This window comes from Oncorhynchus keta, unplaced genomic scaffold, assembly GCF_023373465.1.
Source record: "Oncorhynchus keta strain PuntledgeMale-10-30-2019 unplaced genomic scaffold, Oket_V2 Un_contig_7541_pilon_pilon, whole genome shotgun sequence".
Taxonomy (NCBI): Eukaryota; Metazoa; Chordata; class Actinopteri; order Salmoniformes; family Salmonidae; genus Oncorhynchus; species Oncorhynchus keta.
The window spans coordinates 87,501-111,494 of NW_026289524.1; the positions used below are offsets into that span (position 1 = coordinate 87,501).

Here is a 23,994-nt window from a genome sequence, read left to right on the forward strand (position 1 = left end):
TTAAACACCATCATCGTAATGTTGACTGCATTATTTAAACACCATCATTGTAATGTTGACTGCATTATTTCAACACCATCATCGTAATGTTGACTGCATTATTTAAACACCATCATTGTAATGTTGACTGCATTATTTAAACACCATCATCGTAATGTTGACTGCATTATTTAAACACCATCATTGTAATGTTGACTGCATTATTTAAACACCATCATCGTAATGTTGACTGCATTATTTAAACACCATCATCGTAATGTTGACTGCATTATTTAAACACCATCATCGTAATGTTGACTGCATTATTTAAACACCATCATCGTAATGTTGACTGCATTATTTAAACACCATCATCGTAATGTTGACTGCATTATTTAAACACCATCATCGTAATGTTGACTGCATTATTTAAACACCATCATCGTAATGTTGACTGCATTATTTAAACACCATCATCGTAATGTTGACTGCATTATTTAAACACCATCATTGTAATGTTGACTGCATTATTTAAACACCATCATTGTAATGTTGACTGCATTATTTCAACACTATCATCGTAATGTTGACTGCATTATTGTAATGTTGACTGCATTATTTAAACACCATCATCGTAATGTTGACTGCATTATTTAAACACCATCATTGTAATGTTGACTGCATTATTTAAACACCATCATCGTAATGTTGACTGCATTATTTAAACACCATCACCGTAATGTTGACTGCATTATTTAAACACCATCATTGTAATGTTGACTGCATTATTTAAACACCATCATTGTAATGTTGACTGCATTATTTAAACACCATCATCGTAATGTTGACTGCATTATTTAAACACCATCATTGTAATGTTGACTGCATTATTTAAACACCATCACCGTAATGTTGACTGCATTATTTAAACACCATCATCGTAATGTTGACTGCATTATTTAAACACCATCATCGTAATGTTGACTGCATTATTTAAACACCATCATCGTAATGTTGACTGCATTATTTAAACACCATCATCGTAATGTTGACTGCATTATTTAAACACCATCATTGTAATGTTGACTGCATTATCGTAATGATGACTGCATTATTTAAACACCATCATTGTAATGTTGACTGCATTATTTCAACACCATCGTCGTAATGTTGACTGCATTATCGTAATGTTGACTGCATTATTTAAACACCGTCATCGTAATGTTGACTGCATTATTTAAACACCATCATTGTAATGTTGACTGCATTATTTAAACACCATCATTGTAATGTTGACTGCATTATTTAAACACCATCATAGTAATGTTGACTGCATTATTTCAACACCATCATCGTAATGTTGACTGCATTATTTAAACACCATCATTGTAATGTTGACTGCATTATTTAAACACCATCATTGTAATGTTGACTGCATTATTTAAACACCATCATTGTAATGTTGACTGCATTATTTAAACACCATCATCGTAATGTTGACTGCATTATTTAAACACCATCATCGTAATGTTGACTGCATTATTTAAACACCATCATCGTAATGTTGACTGCATTATTTAAACACCATCATTGTAATGTTGACTGCATTATTTAAACACCATCATTGTAATGTTGACTGCATTATTTAAACACCATCATTGTAATGTTGACTGCATTATTTAAACACCATCATTGTAATGTTGACTGCATTATTTAAACACCATCATCGTAATGTTGACTGCATTATTTAAACACCATCATTGTAATGTTGACTGCATTATTTCAACACCATCATTGTAATGTTGACTGCATTATTTAAACACCATCATCGTAATGTTGACTGCATTATTTAAACACCATCACCGTAATGTTGACTGCATTATTTAAACACCATCATCGTAATGTTGACTGCATTATTTAAACACCATCACCGTAATGTTGACTGCATTATTTAAACACCATCACCGTAATGTTGACTGCATTATTTAAACACCATCACCGTAATGTTGACTGCATTATTTAAACACCATCATCGTAATGTTGACTGCATTATTTAAACACCATCATTGTAATGTTGACTGCATTATTTAAACACCATCATCGTAATGTTGACTGCATTATTTAAACACCATCATCGTAATGTTGACTGCATTATTTAAACACCATCATCGTAATGTTGACTGCATTATTTAAACACCATCAGTAATGTTGACTGCATTATTTAAACACCATCATCGTAATGTTGACTGCATTATTTAAACACCATCATAGTAATGTTGACTGCATTATTTAAACACCATCATCGTAATGTTGACTGCATTATTTAAACACCATCATCGTAATGTTGACTGCATTATTTAAACACCATCATCGTAATGTTGACTGCATTATTTAAACACCATCACCGTAATGTTGACTGCATTATTTAAACACCATCACCGTAATGTTGACTGCATTATTTAAACACCATCACCGTAATGTTGACTGCATTATTTAAACACCATCACCGTAATGTTGACTGCATTATTACCTGTAAACACCATCATTGTAATGTTGACTGCATTATTTAAACACCATCATCGTAATGTTGACTGCATTATTTAAACACCATCATCGTAATGTTGACTGCATTATTTAAACACCATCATCGTAATGTTGACTGCATTATTTAAACACCATCATCGTAATGTTGACTGCATTATTTAAACACCATCATCGTAATGTTGACTGCATTATTTAAACACCATCATCGTAATGTTGACTGCATTATTTAAACACCATCATCGTAATGTTGACTGCATTATTTAAACACCATCATCGTAATGTTGACTGCATTATTTAAACACCATCACCGTAATGTTGACTGCATTATTTAAACACCATCATCGTAATGTTGACTGCATTATTTAAACACCATCATTTTACTGACTGTCTGAGAGAGAAAGGAGTTTTCTATCCACTACAGACTGACACTGGAGCAGACATTCCAACACCCCTCGTTTGTGTCCCAAATGGCACCCTCTTCCCTACATAGTGCACTACTTTTGACCAGGGCTCTTTAAATGAGTTTAAAATCACCAGAATCCAGGGATAATTCTCCACTGGGTGAAAAAGTAACTTAAGGAGATGTTGTGCTTTACACAAAGTGTGAAACGGTCCCACAGGACGACATATAAGCCTTGATGAAATGGTATTGTCAAAATGAATGGAATTCAATTGAAAGAGGCCAACTGGCCTGAGGCCTTTATTATTTGGTCTTGTAAGATGTGAGGACAATTAAAAACAGCCACGTGGGTGGCTGGCAGGTTGCAGCATTCACCAAGCCTGACAGACACGTTTGTCCTGGTAACCAGCCACCTTGGTAACATCCCAAATGGCACCCTATTCCCTACACACGGCCCATAGGGCTCTGGTCAGAAGTAGAGCACTTTATAAGGAATGGGGTACTATTTGGGACACAGATCTTATCTCTGACAGCTCATCTGTCTACTAACAAAGCTATAGGGGAGGAGGGATACAGGATACAGCTATAGAGGAGGAGGAGGAGGAGGAGGAGGAGGAGGAGGAGGAGGAGGAGGAGGAGGAGGAGGAGGAGGAGGAGGAGGAGGAAGACACAGAGGATACAAGACACAGATATAGAGGAGGAGGAATACAAGACACAGATATAGAGGAGGAGGAATACAAGACACAGATATAGAGGAGGAGGAATACAAGACACAGATATAGAGGAGGAGGAGGAGGAGGAGGAGGAATACAAGACACAGATATAGAGGAGGAGGAATACAAGACACAGATATAGAGGAGGAGGAATACAAGACACAGGAGGAGGAGGAGGAGGAGGAGGAATACAAGACACAGATATAGGAGAGGAGGAGGAGGAGGAGGAGGAGGAGGAGGAGGAGGAGGAGGAGGAGGAGGAGGAGGGAGGAGGAGGAGGAGGAGGAGGAGGAATACAAGACACAGATATAGAGGAGGAGGAATACAAGACACAGATATAGAGGAGGAGGAATACAAGACACAGATATAGAGGAGGAGGAGGAGGAGGAGGAGGAGGAGGAGGAATACAAGACACAGATATAGAGGAGGAGGAGGAGGAGGAGGAGGAGGAGGAGGGATACAAGACACAGATATAGAGGAAGAGAAGGAGGAGGAGGAGAAGGAAGAGGGATGCAGGACACAGATATAGAGGAAGAGGAGGAGGAGGAGGAGGAAGAGGGATACAAGACACATATATAGAGAGGAGGAGGAGGAGGAGGAGGAGGAGGAGGAGGGATACAAGACACATATATAGAGGAGGAGGAGGAGGAGGAGGAGGAGGAGGAGGAGGAGGAGGAGGAGGAGGAGGAGGAGGAGGAGGAGGAGGAGGAGGAGGAGGAGGAGGAGGAATACAAGACACAGATATAGAAGAGGAGGAGGGATACAAGACACAGATATAGAGGAGGAGGAGGAGGAGGAGGAGGAGGAGGAGGAGGAGGAGGAGGAGGAGGAGGAGGAGGAGGGGATACAAGACACATATATAGAGGAGGAGGAGGAGGAGGAGGAGGAGGAGGAGGAGGAGGAGGGATACAAGACACAGATATAGAGGAGGAGAAGGAGGAGGAGGAGGAGGAAGAGGGATGCAGGACACAGATATAGAGGAGAGAGGAGGAGGAGGAGGAGGAGGAGGAGGAGGAGGAGGGAGGAGGAGGAGGAGGAAGAGGGATACAAGACACATATATAGAGGAGGAGGAGGAGGAGGAGGGATACAAGACACATATATAGAGGAGGAGGGAGGAGGAGGAGGAGGAGGAGGAGGAGGAGGAGGAGGGATACAAGACACATATATATAGAGGAGGAGGAGGAGGAGGGATACAAGACACATATATAGAGGAGGAGAAGGAGGAGGAGGAGGAAGAGGGATACAGGACACAGATATAGAGGAAGAGGAGGAGGAGGAAGAGGAGGAGGAAGAGGGATACAAGACACATATATAGAGGAGGAGGAGGAGGAGGAGGAGGAGGAGGAGGAGGAGGGGGGGAGGAGGAGGAGGAGGAGGGATACAAGACACAGATATAGAGGAGGAGGAGGAGGAGGAGGTTGTGACTGGTCTGGTACCAGAGCTATAGGATCAAGGCTGTGACTGGTCTGGTACCAGAGCTATAGGATCAAGGCTGTGACTGGTCTGGTACCAGAACTATAGGATCAAGGCTGTGACTGGTCTGGTACCAGAACTATAGGATCAAGGCTGTGACTGGTCTGGTACCAGAGCTATAGGATCAAGGCTGTGACTGGTCTGGTACCAGAGCTATAGGATCAAGGCTATGACTGGTCTGGTACCAGAACTATAGGATCAAGGCTGTGACTGGTCTGGTACCAGAGCTATAGGATCAAGGCTGTGACTGGTCTGGTACCAGAACTATAGGATCAAGGCTGTGACTGGTCTGGTACCAGAGCTATAGGATCAAGGCTATGACTGGTCTGGTACCAGAACTATAGGATCAAGGCCATGATGAAGTCACTGTTTTATCTACACCACAGAGAGGGGGATGGACCAGAACTGGAACTGAGCATATAGCATCAACAGCAGGTCAAAGGTTGTCAACCCATATGATCAAAGGTACTGTACTGTACTACCAGGAAGCAACTTAAGAGCCCAGATTGTTATAGAACCCAAATAGCATTTCTTTGATAGGAGTCTGCATGCGTTTGACTTCACAATGTACGACCCCATATGGTCAATGCAGTTACACCTCTCCCAAGGAACCACCCATCCACCCAGGGGGCAGGAAGCCTAGCAGTTAGAGAGTTGGGCCAATAACAGAAAGGTTGCTGGTTCCAATCCTCCAGCCAACGAGATGAAACATCTCTCAACCCTAATTGGTCCTGTAAGTCACTCTGGATAAGAGTGTCTGATAAATGACTAAACCTGTGAATCATAGCTAAACGATCACGCAGTGAACAAAGTACGCAGGAGGGACAAGATGAGACACATATCCTGTCATCCTGTGGGTCCACTGTCTATCGACAGCCATGTCATGTTGACATGAAACCTTTCCATTAGCAATCTGGCCGGCGGGCTGCTGGAAGACGATCCCTGGGGACAACATGTAAGCTTATCTTCAGAGTACATTTTCAACACACAGCCTGTGTGGACAGAATGAACCCCATGCATAGGGTTTGTCCCAAATGACACCCTATTCCCTATATAGTGCAATACTGTTGACTAGAGCCGTATGGTCTGAATAGGATGTAATTTGGGACACGCCTCCAGCGGGAGACAGAATGATGATTTAGACTTCTTGCTTTTATGACGGGACTCCCGTTGTGATTCTAGCCAGTAAAACTGATCACAAGAGGTCCGGATTTGTGGTTGTCTATCGTTGGGACACACTGGATATCCCATTAGCTACCATCTGTTACCACTATAATAACACTGGATATCCCATTAGCTATCATCTGTTACCACTATAATAACACTGGATATCCCATTAGCTACCATCTAACTGTTACCACTATAATAACACTGGATATCCCATTAGCTATCATCTGTTACCACTATAATAACACTGGATATCCCATTAGCTATCATCTGTTACCACTATAATAACACTGGATATCCCATTAGCTATCATCTGTTACCACTATAATAACACTGGATATCCCATTAGCTATCATCTAACTGTTACCACTTTAATAACACTGGATATCCCATTAGCTATCATCTGTTACCACTATAATAACACTGGATATCCCATTAGCTATCATCTGTTACCACTATAATAACACTGGATATCCCATTAGCTATCATCTAACTGTTACCACTTTAATAACACTGGATATCCCATTAGCTATCATCTGTTACCACTATAATAACACTGGATATCCCATTAGCTATCATCTGTTACCACTATAATAACACTGGATATCCCATTAGCTATCATCTGTTACCACTATAATAACACTGGATATCCCATTAGCTATCATCTAACTGTTACCACTATAATAACACTGGATATCCCATTAGCTATCATCTGTCACCACTATAATAACACTGGATATCCCATTAGCTACCATCTAACTGTTACCACTATAATAACACTGGATATCCCATTAGCTATCATCTAACTGTTACCACTATAATAACACTGGATATCCCATTAGCTATCATCTGTTACCACTATAATAACACTGGATATCCCATTAGCTATCATCTAACTGTTACCACTATAATAACACTGGATATCCCATTAGCTATCATCTAACTGTTACCACTATAATAACACTGGATATCCCATTAGCTATCATCTGTTACCACTATAATAACACTGGATATCCCATTAGCTATCATCTGTTACCACTATAATAACACTGGATATCCCATTAGCTATCATCTAACTGTTACCACTTTAATAACACTGGATATCCCATTAGCTATCATCTAACTGTTACCACTATAATAACACTGGATATCCCATTAGCTATAATCTGTCACCACTATAATAACACTGGATATCCCATTAGCTACCATCTAACTGTTACCACTATAATAACACTGGATATCCCATTAGCTATCATCTAACTGTTACCACTATAATAACACTGGATATCCCATTAGCTATCATCTGTTACCACTTTAATAACACTGGATATCCCATTAGCTATCATCTAACTGTTACCACTATAATAACACTGGATATCCCATTAGCTATCATCTAACTGTTACCACTATAATAACACTGGATATCCCATTAGCTATCATCTAACTGTTACCACTATAATAACACTGGATATCCCATTAGCTATCATCTAACTGTTACCACTTTAATAACACTGGATATCCCATTAGCTATCATCTAACTGTTACCACTATAATAACACTGGATATCCCATTAGCTATAATCTGTCACCACTATAATAACACTGGATATCCCATTAGCTACCATCTAACTGTTACCACTATAATAACACTGGATATCCCATTAGCTATCATCTGTCACCACTTTAATAACACTGGATATCCCATTAGCTATCATCTGTTACCACTATAATAACACTGGATATCCCATTAGCTATCATCTAACTGTTACCACTTTAATAACACTGGATATCCCATTAGCTATCATCTGTTACCACTATAATAACACTGGATATCCCATTAGCTATCATCTGTTACCACTATAATAACACTGGATATCCCATTAGCTATCATCTGTTACCACGATAATAACACTGGATATCCCATTAGCTATCATCTGTTACCACTATAATAACACTGGATATCCCATTAGCTATCATCTAACTGTTACCACTTTAATAACACTGGATATCCCATTAGCTATCATCTGTTACCACTATAATAACACTGGATATCCCATTAGCTATCATCAGAAACTAGGAACCCATCATTCTTTTCAGAGGAGGGTTGGAAGTGTGTGTGTGTGTGGGGGGGGGTGGATGTCCAGCCTCCCACAGAGGGTTGGAAGTGTGTGTTAGCTGGACCCCCCCCCCTCCCCCTCCCACAAAGCTGTAGGCTGACAAACCGGCGAACACAGACACAGACGGACAGGCAGGGAGGGAGGAAGAGGGCTCGAAGCAGAGTAGCTAACCGTTGAGTGACACACTCTTTTAAGAGGTTATCACTGAACTACAGCAATATAACTCCATGTTTTTTCCATCTGCTCAACAGCTGATATTGATTTTCCCCATAGCCAAGATGGAGATCAGGCCAGAGTGGTCATTACTTCAAGGCATTATCTGATATCTCCAAATGATACAACTTCCCACTTCCCAGCCCAGGCCTTCTTATGAAAATCACTTTTAGAATCCAGATGCATTATGGAGATGTTCAGAGAATGGGCCTGCTGACTGGCTGACTGGCTAGCTGACTGACTGGCTGACTGAACAGCTGACTGGCTGACTGAACTGCTGACTGGCTGGCTGACTGAACTGCTGACTGGCTGGCTGACTGGCTGACTGGCTGACTGGCTAGCTGACTGACTGGCTGACTGAACAGCTGACTGGCTGACTGAACTGCTGACTGGCTAGCTGACTGACTGGCTGACTGACTGAACAGCTGACTGGCTGACTGAACTGCTGACTGGCTGGCTGACTGAACTGCTGACTGGCTGGCTGACTGGCTGACTGGCTGACTGGCTAGCTGACTGACTGGTTGACTGAACAGCTGACTGGCTGACTGAACTGCTGACTGGCTGGCTGACTGGCTGACTGAACTGCTGACTGGCTCGCTGGCTGGCTGACTGAATAGCTGACTGGCTGGCTGACTGAACAGCTGACTGGCTGGCTGCCTGTGGCTGACTGAACAGCTGACTGGCTGACTGACTGGCTGGCTGACTGGCTGGCTGACTGACTGTGGCTGACTGAACAGCTGACTGGCTGACTGACTGTGGCTGACTGACTGAATGGCTGACTGGCTACTTACTAGTGCCCTATTCCCTCTATACTACTAAATAGTGCCCTATTCCCTCTATAGTACTAAGTAGTGCCCTATTCCCTCTCTACTACTAAGTAGTGCCCTATTCCCTCTCTACTACTAAGTAGTGCCCTATTCCCTCTCTACTACCAAGTAGTGCCCTATTCCCTCTCTACTACTAAGTAGTGCCCTATTCCCTCTCTACTACTAAGTAGTGCCCTATTCCCTCTCTACTACTAAGTAGTGCCCTATTCCCTCTCTACTACTAAGTAGTGCCCTATTCCCTCTCTACTACTAAGTAGTGCCCTATTCCCTCTCTACTACTAAGTAGTGCCCTATTCCCTCTCTACTACTAAGTAGTGCCCTATTCCCTCTCTACTACTAAGTAGTGCCCTATTCCCTCTCTACTACTAAGTAGTGCCCTATTCCCTCTCTACTACTAAGTAGTGCCCTATTCCCTCTCTACTACTAAGTAGTGCCCTATGTAGGAATAGGGTTCCATTTGGGATGCAGGCCAGGACACGGGAGGTGACGATAAAGGCGGTGCCAAGAGATTGATGGGAATGTAATTCTGTAACTGTAACAGCAGTCAGATAATTGTAGACAAAGTCATTACGACTGGCCGGCGGTGAGCCATCCAATACTGATGTGATTACGGCTGAGGAAGAGTTAGAGGAAGAGCTAGAGGCTGCCATCTGTCTGTCACGCCCTGGCCATAGAGAGGCTTTTATTCTCTATTTAGGTTAGGCCAGGGTGTGACTAGGGTGGGCATTCTAGTTTCTTTATTTCTATGTTTTACTGTTTCAATGTTTTGGCCGGGTATGGTTCTCAATCAGGGACAGCTGTCTATCATTGTCTCTGATTGGGAATCATACTTAGGTAGCCTTTTTTCCTTTTGTTATTGTGGGTAGTTAACTTTGTTAGAGGCATTATAGCCGAAGTTAAGCTTCACAGTCGGTTCCTTGTTTTCTTGACTACATTTTCTATAAATAAAAGGAATATATACGCTCACGCCGCTGCAGCTTGGTCCACTTCTTACGACGCCCGTGACACCGTCCAACCATTCACAACACCACACATTACTCCCTTAGTGTTGCATCTCACCAAACTCTGACTAAAAGTCTGGGCCATATGTATCAAGTGATCACAGAGGAGGAGTGCTAATTTGGGATCAGGTTTGGGTTTTAGATCACAGAGGAGGAGTGCTAATTTGGGATCAGGTTTGGGTTTTAGATCATAGAGGAGTGCTAATTTGGGATCAGGTTTGGGTTTTAGATCACAGAGGAGGAGTGCTAATTTTGGATCAGGTTTGGGTTTTAGATCACAGAGGAGGAGTTCTAATTTGGGATCAGGTTTGGGTTTTAGATCACAGAGGAGGAGTGCTAATTTGGGATCAGGTTTGGGTTTTAGATCACAGAGGAGGAGTGCTAATTTGGGATCAGGTTTGGGTTTTAGATCACAGAGGAGGAGTGCTAATTTGGGATCAGGTTTGGGTTTTAGATCACAGAGGAGGAGTGCTAATTTGGGATCAGGTTTGGGTTTTAGATCACAAGAGGAGGAGTGCTAATTTGGGATCAGGTTTGGGTTTTAGATCACAGAGGAGGAGTGCTAATTTGGGATCAGGTTTGGGTTTTAGATCACAGAGGAGGAGTGCTAATTTGGGATCAGGTTTGGGTTTTAGATCACAGAGGAGGAGTGCTAATTTGGGATCAGGTTTGGGTTTTAGATCACAAGAGGAGGAGTGCTAATTTGGGATCAGGTTTGGGTTTTAGATCACAGAGGAGGAGTGCTAATTTGGGATCAGGTTTGGGTTTTAGATCACAGAGGAGGAGTGCTAATTTGGGATCAGGTTTGGGTTTTAGATCACAAGAGGAGGAGTGCTAATTTGGGATCAGGTTTGGGTTTTAGATCACAGAGGAGGAGTGCTAATTTGGGATCAGGTTTGGGTTTTAGATCACAGAGGAGGAGTGCTAATTTGGGATCAGGTTTGGGTTTTAGATCACAGAGGAGGAGTGCTAATTTGGGATCAGGTTTGGGTTTTAGATCACAGAGGAGGAGTGCTAATTTGGGATCAGGTTTGGGTTTTAGATCTCAGAGGAGGAGTGCTAATTTGGGATCAGGTTTGGGTTTTAGATCACAGAGGAGGAGTGCTAATTTGGGATCAGGTTTGGGTTTTAGATCTCAGAGGAGGAGTTCTAATTTGGGATCAGGTTTGGGTTTTAGATCACAGAGGAGGAGTGCTAATTTGGGATCAGGTTTGGGTTTTAGATCTCAGAGAATAAGATGACATGGACAATAATAATAAAACATAGAAAAACCTAATATCTCCCCAGACCAGAGAGAGTGTAAAGTCTGAGCTTTCAGTCAGTTACTGTGTGTATCACTGCAGCTACCTGGCTCTCCAACCATGCATGAAATGAGGAGCAGTCTGAAGTGAACAGGAAATTCCTCTTGAAGGACAGTGGAATTTAATAAAAACACATTTTTACAATTTTGAAACTCACGCACTTCTACACGTTCCATTGTCCTCCAAGAGTTGCACTCTGCAGTACTGTATCAACCTGTACAGAAGCATAGCGAGAGAAGTTCTGTTCTTCCCCGGTATTTCCCTTGTAGGTGGAGCCTGGCAGCTATGCCTGGTATACTCGTTAATCACACCTCCCATTCATCAGCTCTCTCTGTTCCCCTCTCTATCATCCTCTGTCCCCATCTGTCCACCTTTCTCTTCTCCCCCGGTCTTTCCCTTGTAGGTGGAGCCTGGCAGCTATGCCTGGTATACTCGTTAATCACACCTCCATTCATCAGCTCTCTCTGTTCCCCTCTCTATCATCCTCTGTCCCCATCTGTCCACCTTTCTGTCCTCAACACAGTCAATCCTGTCCACCTGAAGCAGGAAGTAGGAAGTAGAGCAAATAAATCTATTCACAGAACCCACCTGGCTGGTAAAGACACAACATTCCAGTGAGGCCACAACAAACTCTGTGTCCCGGCCACCACCTGAGTAGTATTACTCTTCCTCTGTTATCTTGGTAAACTCTGTGTCCCAGCCACCACCTGAGTAGGATTACTCTTCCTCTGTTATCTTGGTAAACTCTGTGTCCCGGCCACCACCTGAGTAGTATTACTCTTCCTCTGTTATCTTGGTAAACTCTGTGTCCCAGCCACCACCTGAGTAGGATTACTCTTCCTCTGTTATCTTGGTAAACTCTGTGTCCCAGCCACCACCTGAGTAGTATTACTCTTCCTCTGTTATCTTGGTAAACTCTGTGTCCCAGCCACCACCTGAGTAGTATTACTCTTCCTCTGTTATCTTGGTAAACTCTGTGTCCCGGCCACCACCTGAGTAGTATTACTCTTCCTCTGTTATCTTGGTAAACTCTGTGTCCCGGCCACCACCTGAGTAGGATTCCCCATCTTCCTCTGTTATCTTGGTAAACTCTGTGTCCCGGCCACCACCTGAGTAGGATTACTCTTCCTCTGTTATCTTGGTAAACTCTGTGTCCCAGCCACCACCTGAGTAGTATTACTCTTCCTCTGTTATCTTGGTAAACTCTGTGTCCCGGCCACCGCCTGAGTAGTATTACTCTTCCTCTGTTATCTTGGTAAACTCTGTGTCTCAGCCACCACCTGAGTAGTATTACTCTTCCTCTGTTATCTTGGTAAACTCTGTGTCCCAGCCACCACCTGAGTAGTATTACTCTTCCTCTGTTATCTTGGTAAACTCTGTGTCCCAGCCACCACCTGAGTAGTATTACTCTTCCTCTGTTATCTTGGTAAACTCTGTGTCCCGGCCACCACCTGAGTAGTATTACTCTTCCTCTGTTATCTTGGTAAACTCTGTGTCCCAGCCACCACCTGAGTAGGATTACTCTTCCTCTGTTATCTTGGTAAACTCTGTGTCCCAGCCACCACCTGAGTAGGATTACTCTTCCTCTGTTATCTTGGTAAACTCTGTGTCCCGGCCACCACCTGAGTAGTATTACTCTTCCTCTGTTATCTTGGTAAACTCTGTGTCCCGGCCACCACCTGAGTAGTATTACTCTTCCTCTGTTATCTTGGTAAACTCTGTGTCCCAGCCACCACCTGAGTAGGATTACTCTTCCTCTGTTATCTTGGTAAACACTGTGCAGGCTATATAACAGAACACACACACACACATAGACACACAGCCACACAAACCACCCCAATAGGTCCACAGACGACGCAATCGCAACCACACTGCACACTGCCCTAACCCATCTGGACAAGAGGAATACATATGTAAGAATGCTGTTCATCGACTACAGCTCAGCATTTAACACCATAGTACCCTCCAAACTCGTCATCAAGCTCAAGACCCTGGGTCTCGACCCCGCCCTGTGCAACTGGGTCCTGAACTTTCTGACGGGCCGCCCCCAGGTGGTGAGGGTAGGTAACAACATCTCCACCCCGCTGATCCTCGGTCCTCGGTGCGGTCTGCACAACGCATCACTGGGGGCAAACTACCTGCCCTCCAGGACACCTACACCACCCGATGTCACAGGAAGGCCATAAAGATCATCAAGGACAACAACCACCCGAGCCACTGCCTGTTCACCCCGTTATCATCCAGAAGGCGAGGTCAGTACAGGTGCATCAAAGCTGGGACCGAGACCCTGAAAACAGCTTCTATCTCAAGGCCATCAGACTGTTAAACAGCCACCACTAACATTGAGTGGCTGCTGCCAACACACTGACTCAACTCCAGCCACTTTAATAATGGAAAAATGTATGTAAAAATGTATCACTAGCCACTTTATATAATGTTAACATACCCTACATTACTCATCTCATATGTATATACTGTACTCTATACCATCTACTACATCTTGCCTATGCCGCTCTGTACCATCACTCATTCATATATCTTTATGTACATATTCTTTATCCCCCTACACTTGTGTGTATAAGGCAGTAGTTTTGGAATTGTTAGTTAGATTACTTGTTGGTTATTACTGCATTGTCGGAACTAGAAGCACAAGCATTTCGCTACACTCACATTAACATCTGCTAACCATGTGTATGTGACGAATAAATTTGATTTGATTTGAAGTCAAATTTGATTTGAAACACACACACAATGACAAACAGACCAGGTCCCACCATGATATGCTGCATATTTCCTCAGGACATATCATCTCTTGACCAAGGGGGATAATGGTGTGTGTGTGTGTATGTGTGCACGCTCATGTGTGTGTGTCTGCACGCTGTGTGTGTGTGTGTGTGTGTGTGTGTGTGTGTGTGTGTGTGTGTGTGTGTGTGTGTGTGTGTGTGTGTGTGTGTGTGTGTGTGTGTGTGTGTGTGTGTGTGTGTGTGTGTGTGTGTGTGTGTGTGTAGGCTCGTGTGTGTGTGTGTATCAGAGAGAGAGAGAAAACTCATGAGGTGCCTTTGGCGGGTGCTGCGTGTGGACAGTCTGCAGGACTCGCTCCCATAACTAAATCACAGTACCGCTGGCTGAGAGTTCAGCGGGGATACGGCTTTTACTATCACATTTCAGCTGTTTTTACAACGATGGATGTGGCTGAAGGGTTGGATGATGGATGACGTCTCCAGGGTCAGTGTGGTCCTGTTGCAGCTACTGCAGGTTTCTCAGTCTCACGTGGAAAAGGGGCTGAGTGGCGGCGTCTTAGTGATGCCTGGGATGCTGATGCATAATGGTTGGGCTGGGAGTCACAACACTGCACAGAGCTGTATCACATCCTGTCAATTAACCACATCCTCCTCCACCCCTTCTCTCTCTCTCTGTCTCTCTCTCTCTCTCTCTCTCTCTCTCTCTCTCTCTCTCTCTCTCTCTCTCTCTCTCTCTCTCTCTCTCTCTCTCTCTCTCTGGGAAAACACGTTTACGAAGCAAGTGAAATAGATAATGAACAAAAGTGAAAATTAACAGTAAATATTACACTGACAACTTTCAAAGAAATAGAGACATTTCAAATGTCATATTATGTCTATATACGGTGTTGTAATGATGTTCAAATAGTGAAAGTACAAAAAGGCTGGGTCTATAGTGTGGCTGTCCTGGGACTCTGTGGACCAGCGTGCTGAGGGGACTCTTCTCCAGGTTCATCTCTCTGTAGGCCATGGAGGGACATATATAGGAATGACACGCAGGTGCACGTAACGATAGTGACAGGTGTGTGTCTCTCTGTCTCTGTCTCTGTGTGTGTGTGTTTGACTGGTCCTCCTCTCCTCTGTTATACTCAGGGCTCATTACAGACTCACACAGCTTAACTTACAGCCTCTCTATCTCTGTGTGTGTGTGTGTGTGTGTGTGTTTGACTGGTCCTCCTCTCCTCTGTTAGACTCAGGGCTCATTACAGACTCACACAGCTTAACTTACACCCTCTATGTCTCTGTCTCTGTCTCTGTCTCTGTCTCTGTCTCTGTGTTTGACTGGTCCTCCTCTCCTCTGTTAGACTCAGGGCTGTGTTGTACTAAGCAGGTGCTCTCAGAAATGAGCCACAAGTCTCATTGAGTTTCCCTACAGTCCTCGCGTGTCATTCTGAGTGGTTAATAGCCTAAATAAATACAGACCTTCCAAAATGTACGATTAGGACTGAGGGACTCTGCAGCTTTCTGCCTTCCATTTCCACTAAGAAGGTTAAAGGATATTGGTCAATCTGTTGACCACGACAGGCAGGGGATGAAGGCAGGGGACGACAGGCAGGGGATGAAGGCAGGGGACGACAGGCAGGGGATGAAGACACTGAGGCGTGATAAATGGCCCCCTATTTCCTACATAGTGCCCTGCTTTAGACCAGAGCCCTACGGGACCGAGTCAACAGTGGTGCTATATGAAGGGAATAGGGGGTCATGTGGGATAAAGATCCTGCCTCCAGCTGCAGGATCCTGGCATGAGGAACTGGCATCATCAGGCTGTCAGTCACTGTCCTGTCCTGCCTGAGACCCTTCTGTCTGTTACCAGCCCTGTTACAGCTGCTGCTCAGTGCTCAGTCACTGTCCTGTCCTGCCTGGGACCCTTCTGTCTGTTACCAGCCCTGTTACTGTCACTCAGTCAGTCACTGTCCTGTCCTGCCTGGGACCCTTCTGTCTGTTACCAGCCCTGTTACTGTCACTCAGTCAGTCACTGTCCTGTCCTGCCTGGGACCCTTCTGTCTGTTACCAGCCCTGTTACTGTCACTCAGTCAGTCACTGTCCTGTCCTGCCTGAGGCCCTTCTGTCTGTTACCAGCCCTGTTACTGTCACTCAGTCAGTCACTGTCCTGTCCTGCCTGAGACCCTTCTGTCTGTTACCAGCCCTGTTACTGTCACTCAGTCAGTCACTGTCCTGCCCTGCCTGGGACCCTTCTGTCTGTTACCAGCCCTGTTACTGTCACTCAGTCAGTCACTGTCCTGCCCTGCCTGGGACCCTTCTGTCTGTTACCAGCCCTGTTACTGTCACTCAGTCAGTCACTGTCCTGTCCTGCCTGGGACCCTTCTGTCTGTTACCAGCCCTGTTACTGTCACTCAGTCAGTCACTGTCCTGTCCTGCCTGAGGCCCTTCTGTCTGTTACCAGCCCTGTTACTGTCACTCAGTCAGTCACTGTCCTGTCCTGCCTGAGACCCTTCTGTCTGTTACTGCTGCTGCTCAGTGCTCAGTCACTGTCCTGTCCTGCCTGAGACCCTTCTGTCTGTTACAGCTGCTGCTCAGTGCTCAGTCACTGTCCTGTCCTGCCTGAGACCCTTCTGTCTGTTACAGCTGCTGCTCAGTGCTCAGTCACTGTCCTGTCCTGCCTGGGACCCTTCTGTCTGTTACAGCTGCTGCTCAGTGCTCAGTCACTGTCCTGTCCTGCCTGGGACCCTTCTGTCTGTTACCAGCCCTGTTACAGCTGCTGCTCAGTGCTCAGTCACTGTCCTGTCCTGCCTGAGGCCCTTCTGTCTGTTACCAGCCCTGTTACAGCTGCTGCTCAGTGCTCAGTCACTGTCCTGTCCTGCCTGAGGCCCTTCTGTCTGTTACCAGCCCTGTTACAGCTGCTGCTCAGTGCTCAGTCACTGTCCTGTCCTGCCTGAGGCCCTTCTGTCTGTTACCAGCCCTGTTACAGCTGCTGCTCAGTGCTCAGTCACTGTCCTGTCCTGCCTGAGGCCCTTCTGTCTGTTACAGCTGCTGCTCAGTGCTCAGTCACTGTCCTGTCCTGCCTGGGACCCTTCTGTCTGTTACAGCTGCTGCTCAGTGCTCAGTCACTGTCCTGTCCTGCCTGGGACCCTTCTGTCTGTTACCAGCCCTGTTACAGCTGCTGCTCAGTGCTCAGTCACTGTCCTGTCCTGCCTGAGGCCCTTCTGTCTGTTACAGCTGCTGCTCAGTGCTCAGTCACTGTCCTGTCCTGCCTGGGACCCTTCTGTCTGTTACCAGCCCAGTTACAGCTGCTGCTCAGTGCTCAGTCACCCAGAGGGAAAGTAACGGTGGATAGTTGGCTCAGACATCAACACAAATCCCCAGAGACACTCACAGCATAGACTCCATCCATCTTTACCCTGAACCACCCTTCAAGATAACTTGCATGCTGGATGGATTGGCACAATGGCAGTTCCTGCACCCTCAAAACCTAATAACCTACTTTCGTTTGACTGATGTACATTGGTAATTTTTTTGGGAGGGGAGCTGTTGTCCTCTTGAAATCCCTTTAAGAATACAATAGTAACTTCAAATGCACACTTCCACTTAGTTTCAAGTATTCCTTTTCAAGTGTGAACGTGTTCTAAACGATCTCAGAACGAGGACAGAAGAGCAGTGAACTGAAGTAAAGTAGAGTAGTGGAAAGCATCTGTAATGCTACCAAATCCCCCTAAGTCCTGGAAGTAAGTAGTGATAAATGTAGTATAAATAGAATCCATTTCCTTTTCCAGTTCCGTTTATGGCCAGTTAGTGATTCACACAGCCTGACTGACTCAGTATCTCCCACATCTTAAAGCTGCCATATGTAACCTGTTGGGCGACCTGACCAAATTCACATAGAAATGTGTGTTATAGATCTGTCATTCTTATTAAAAGCAAGTCTAAGAAGCTTGAGCTACATGAGCTACATGAGCTATTTCTATGCTTCCCGTTCTTAACTTAATTTTTTGTACAACAGTTGAAAATACAATATTTTGGGTTATTGAAAATATATTTCACAGTGGTTTAGATGGTTTAGATGGTACAATGATTTTATACGCCATATTGCTTGTTTTGTCACATAAACTGAAATTAGGTGAACTATTAGAAAAACATATATTTTTTAATGTTACCCCCCTTTTCAGGGTGTCAATTGTTAGTAGTTACTATCTTGTCTCATCGCTACAACTCCCGTACGGGCTGAGAGAGAGACAAAGGTCGAAAGCCATGCATCCTCCGAAACACAACCCAACCAGGCCGCACTGCTTCTTAACACAGCGCGCACCCAACCCGGAAGCCAGCCACACCAATACGCCCGGCCCGCCACAGGAGTCGCTAGTGCGTGATGAGACAAGGATATGGGAGGGCCAATCCCTCCCTAACGACGCTAGGCCAATTGTGCGTCACCCCACGGACCTCCCGGTCACGGCCAACTGTGACAGAGCCTGGGCGTGAACCCAGAGTCTCTGGTGGCACAGCTAAAGCTGCGATGAGGTGCCCTAGGCCACTGCACCACCCGGCAGGCCTCAACTATTACAATTTGAGCAACCAGGAAATGGCATTGCGATTCCTGCATACTGCACCTCAGTCAAGCCCTCGGCTAACAGAAACTAACTGCCACTTTTCTACAGTAGAATATTCAAATTGTGTGGCAACGCGAACTCTGTGAACCCGAAAGTCAGTGCTAACCTACTCTGGAGCAGTCCCTCAGCTAAGGGTGATGTTAACTCACTCTTTTTAACTCTGGGCTAAGATCTCTTTTTAGCTCTGGGATAAGATCTCTTTTTAGCTCTGGGCTAAGATCTCTTTTTAGCTCTGGGATAAGATCTCTTTTTAGCTCTGGGATAAGATCTCTTTTTAGCTCTGGGATAAGATCTCTTTTTAGCTCTGGGCTAAGATCTCTTTTTAGCTCTGGGCTAAGATCTCTTTTTAGCTCTGGGCTAAGATCTCTTTTTAGCTCTGGGCTAAGATCTCTTTTTAGCTCTGGGCTAAGCTCTGGGCTAAGATCTCTTTTTAGCTCTGGGATAAGATCTCTTTTTAGCTCTGGGCTAAGATCTCTTTTTAGCTCTGGGCTAAGATCTCTTTTTAGCTCTGGGATAAGATCTCTTTTTAGCTCTGGGCTAAGATCTCTTTTTAGCTCTGGGCTAAGATCTCTTTTTAGCTCTGGGATAAGATCTCTTTTTAGCTCTGGGATAAGATCTCTTTTTAGCTCTGGGATAAGATCTCTTTTTAGCTCTGGGCTAAGATCTCTTTTTAGCTCTGGGCTAAGATCTCTTTTTAGCTCTGGGCTAAGATCTCTTTTTAGCTCTGGGCTAAGATCTCTTTTTAGCTCTGGGCTAAGATCTCTTTTTAGCTCTGGGATAAGATCTCTTTTTAGCTCTGGGATAAGATCTCTTTTTAGCTCTGGGCTAAGATCTCTTTTTAGCTCTGGGATAAGATCTCTTTTTAGCTCTGGGATAAGATCTCTTTTTAGCTCTGGGATAAGATCTCTTTTTAGCTCTGGGCTAAGATCTCTTTTTAGCTCTGGGATAAGATCTCTTTTTAGCTCTGGGCTAAGATCTCTTTTTAGCTCTGGGCTAAGATCTCTTTTTAGCTCTGGGCTAAGATCTGTTTTTAGCTCTGGGATAAGTGCAGTATGAACGCAGCTTGAAACACAAGCAGAAACCAGGCGTAAATACATGTCATTGGGATGCAGATGTTCATGGAGGGCCGTGTTCTATTTGCAGCAGTTGTATTGCTGTTTCAGACAGTCACCAGATCTCTCAGCCTCATGAAGCAGCCAGCTGTGATGTTTCTCTTTGTAGAACCACAGTCCTTCTTCCCTCTCCATTAACACCACTCTATAACCCACTCCTAAAGCCCAGGGGCTGCATGTCAAATGGGTCCCTTCTACCTGATCAAAAGTAGTGCACTATATAGGACATAGTCCAAGACCTCCGTCTGATGCAGATAACAAGATGCAGAACTGAAGAAGCTTCCTGACAGCAGCGTTCTGAGTGACGACACTCAACCCATTAACATATCAAATCTAATCTAATTGTATTTGACACACGGGCCGAATACAACCGGTGTAGACTTACAGTGAAATGATTACTTACAAGCCCTCAACCCACAATGCAGTTTTCAGAAAATACCCCCAGAAAGTAAGATATAAGAATAACAAATCATTAAAGAGCAGCAGTAAATAACAATAGCAGGGGGTACAGAGTCAATGTGGAGGCTATATACAGGGGGTACAGAGTCAATGTGGAGGCTATATACAGGGGGTACAGAGTCAATGTGGAGGCTATATACAGGGGGTACAGAGTCAATGTGGAGGCTATATACAGGGGGTACAGAGTCAATGTGGAGGCTATATACAGGGGGTACAGAGTCAATGTGGAGGCTATATACAGGGGGTACAGAGTCAATGTGGAGGCTATATACAGGGGGTACAGAGTCAATGTGGAGGCTATATACAGGGGTACAGAGTCAATGTGGAGGCTATATACAGGGGTACAGAGTCAATGTGGAGGCTATATACAGGGGGTACAGAGTCAATGTGGAGGCTATATACAGGGGGTACAGAGTCAATGTGGAGGCTATATACAGGGGTACAGAGTCAATGTGGAGGCTATATACAGGGGTACAGAGTCAATGTGGAGGCTATATACAGGGGGTACAGAGTCAATGTGGAGGCTATATACAGGGGTACAGAGTCAATGTAAAGGCTATATACAGGGGTACAGAGTCAATGTGGAGGCTATATACAGGGGGTACAGAGTCAATGTGGAGGCTATATACAGGGGGTACAGAGTCAATGTGGAGGCTATATACAGGGGTACAGAGTCAATGTGGAGGCTATATACAGGGGGTACAGAGTCAATGTGGAGGCTATATACAGGGGGTACAGAGTCAATGTGGAGGCTATATACAGGGGGTACAGAGTCAATGTGGAGGCTATATACAGGGGGTACAGAGTCAATGTGGAGGCTATATACAGGGGGTACAGAGTCAATGCTGGAGGCTATATACAGGGGGTACAGAGTCAATGTGGAGGCTATATACATGGGGTACAGTTATCAATGTGGAGGCTATATACAGGGGTACAGAGTCAATGTGGAGGCTATATACAGGGGTACAGAGTCAATGTGGAGCTATTTGATTGGGGTACAGAGTCAATGTTTGGAGGCTCACAGGGGGTCAAGTCAATGTGGAGGCTATGGACAGGGGCTACAGAGTCAATGTGAACAGGCTATGACAGGGGTACAGAGTCAATGTGGAGGCTATATACAGGGGGTACAGAGTCAATGTGGAGGCTATATACAGTGTAGGGGGTACAGTACCAATGTGGTGGCTATACAGGGGGTACAGAGCCAATGTGGAGGCTATATCAGGGGGTACAACCACCCACAATGTGGACAATACAGAGGGTACAGTGAACAGGCCTTTCATTAAAGTTTCACTATGGCTTTATAAGGGGTACAGAGTAAATATCAGGGGGTACAGAGTCAATGTGGAGGCTGGATTACAGTACAGGGGGTACAGAGTCAGGCTTTATACAGGGGGTACAGAGTCAATGTGGAGGCTATATACAGGGGTACAGAGTCAATGTGGAGGCTATATACAGGGGGTACAGAGTCAATGTGGAGGCTATATACAGGGGGTACAGTACCAACAACTCAATGTGGAGGCTATATACTCTTAACAGTGTTTGGAATAATTCAGAAGGTACAGAGTCAATGTGGAGGCTTTATACAGGGGGAAGAGTCAATGTGGAGGCTATATGGGGGTACAGAGTCAATGTGGGGTTATCTGTACAGAAAAGCCAGTATACAGGGGCTACCTCAATGTGGAGTCTATATACAGGGGTACAGAGTTTTGTGGAGGTGATGGACCACAATTGGAGGCTATAACAGGTCATGTTAACATTTTGTAATACTGGTCAATGGTACAGGTACAGTGTACAGAGGATGTGGAGGCTATTTCAGGGGTACAGAGTCAATGTGAGAGTAACCTTTCACCCTACAGAGTATGAGGAGAGCTATATACAGGGGTACAGAGTTTGGAGGCTATATACAGGGTAGTCAATGTGGAGAGTAAGATTTTCACCTTTCAGGCTATATACAGGGTACAGAGTCAATGTGGAGGCTATATACAGGGGGAGTAAGTCAATGTTTCTATATACAGGGGGTACAGAGTCAATGTGGAGGCTATACAGGGGGTACAGAGTCAATGTGGAGGCTATTTCAGGGGGTACAGAGTCAAGTGGAGGCTATATTTCAGGGGTACAGAGTCAATGTGGAGGCTAACATTTCACTCTCAAGTGGAGGCTATATACAGGGGGTACAGAGTCAAGAGGTAACTATTACACCCTACAGAGTCAATGTGGAGGTAACCTTTCAGAGTCTGGAGGTACAGGGAGTACAGAGTCAAGAGTGTGGAGGTAACCTTTCACTCTACAGAGTCAATGTGGAGGCTATATACAGGGGTACAGAGTCAATGTTCACTATCTACAGAGTACAGAGTCAATGTGGAGGCTATATACAGGTACAGGAGTCAATGTAAGGCTTTCAGGGGTACAGAGTCAATGAGGAGGTAACCTTTCAGGGGGTACAGAGTCAATGAGGAGGCTATATACAGGGGTACAGAGTCAACCTTTCAGGCCTACAGAGTCAAGGAGGCTATAGAGGGGTACAGAGTCAATGTGCTTCACTCTACAGAGTAGATAATTGAGGTAATTATGTACATGTAGTCAGAGTTATTAAAGTGACTATGCATAGATAATAACATAGATTAGCAGAAGTGTGGGAGGGGGGGGGCAATGCGAATAGTCTGGGTAGCCATTTGATTGGCTGTTCAGGAGTCTCATGGTTTGGGGCTAGAAGCTGTTTAGAAGCCTCTTGGACCTGGACTTGGCGCTCCGGTACAGAGAGAACAGTCTATGACTAGGGCGGCTGGTGTCTTTGACCATTTTTAGGGACTTCCTCGAACACATCTACTGCGCTGGCTGGAGGTACTGGGAGTGAGTGGTGGCTTCACTGAGCCTACAGCTGAGTAACAATCCTACCGTCTGAGGGATCACTCAGGTCAAATATCGGACAATCTGAGTGAACAGACTGATATTTTCACAGAGCTAGAAGAAGTAAATGTGAAAATAGCCCGTTCTGTAATTCCAACAGTGTAGAGCTGATTCAGTACCAGGTGGCCGTGCCTGGTCGGCTGCCTGCAAAGGTTTCAGACAACCACCCACAATACAACAGAGGTGGTGAGACAGGCCTTTCATTAAAGTTTCACTATGGTTTTATAATGGTAAAGTCCTGGAGGTGGACTTACAGTATATACAGCCTTTTAAAGTACCAACAACTCTACATTATTGAACAACTTGAGAGCTGTAATCTCTTAACGTGTTTGAATAATTCAGAAGGTAGTAGTTGTGGAAAACAGGAAGAGACGTGACCTATTGGGAGGGTGGAGGGGTTTCTGTAGAAAAGCCAGTTGGGCTCCTCCTCTACTGGTCT

The 23,994-nt window shown here is 44.7% G+C and overlaps 1 protein-coding gene and 2 long non-coding RNA genes across 7 annotated transcripts in view; 1 reads left to right on the forward strand and 2 right to left on the reverse strand.

Annotated features, from left to right (window-relative positions):
• Positions 1-23,994, reverse strand: part of LOC127926413 (uncharacterized) — a 68,047-nt gene that overhangs the window by 30,740 nt on the left and 13,313 nt on the right. The window lies entirely within an intron of this gene.
• LOC127926416 (uncharacterized) lies at positions 11,263-11,974 on the forward strand. Its single transcript, XR_008124107.1, has 3 exons — positions 11,263-11,283; positions 11,374-11,508; positions 11,554-11,974. It is a non-coding gene; the product is annotated as an uncharacterized LOC127926416 (long non-coding RNA).
• On the reverse strand, positions 12,260-14,541 carry LOC127926412 (uncharacterized). Of its 5 annotated transcripts, none has more exons than XR_008124103.1 (3): positions 13,415-14,541; positions 13,244-13,300; positions 12,260-12,784 (listed from the first exon to the last, which is right to left on the reverse strand). XR_008124103.1 is itself a non-coding variant. In XM_052511822.1 (3 exons), exons 1-3 carry the CDS (start codon positions 13,663-13,665, stop codon positions 12,307-12,309), a joined length of 1,185 nt encoding a protein of 394 aa, XP_052367782.1. In that variant the 5' UTR covers positions 13,666-14,541; the 3' UTR covers positions 12,260-12,306. The 5 variants fall into 5 exon arrangements, 2 of the variants coding, with proteins under 2 accessions (XP_052367782.1, XP_052367781.1); XR_008124102.1 differs by having other exon boundaries at positions 13,358-14,541; XM_052511822.1 differs by having other exon boundaries at positions 12,845-13,300.

Coding starts and splice junctions, on each gene's coding strand:
- LOC127926412 (XM_052511821.1), bottom strand. CDS start 13,665: ATGAACAGCATTCTTACATATGTATTCCTCTTGTCCAGATGGGTTAGG. Junction 12,785..12,844: donor GGAAGAGTAATCCTACTCAG/GTGGTGGCCGGG, acceptor AATCCTACTCAG/GTGGTGGCCGGGACACAGAG.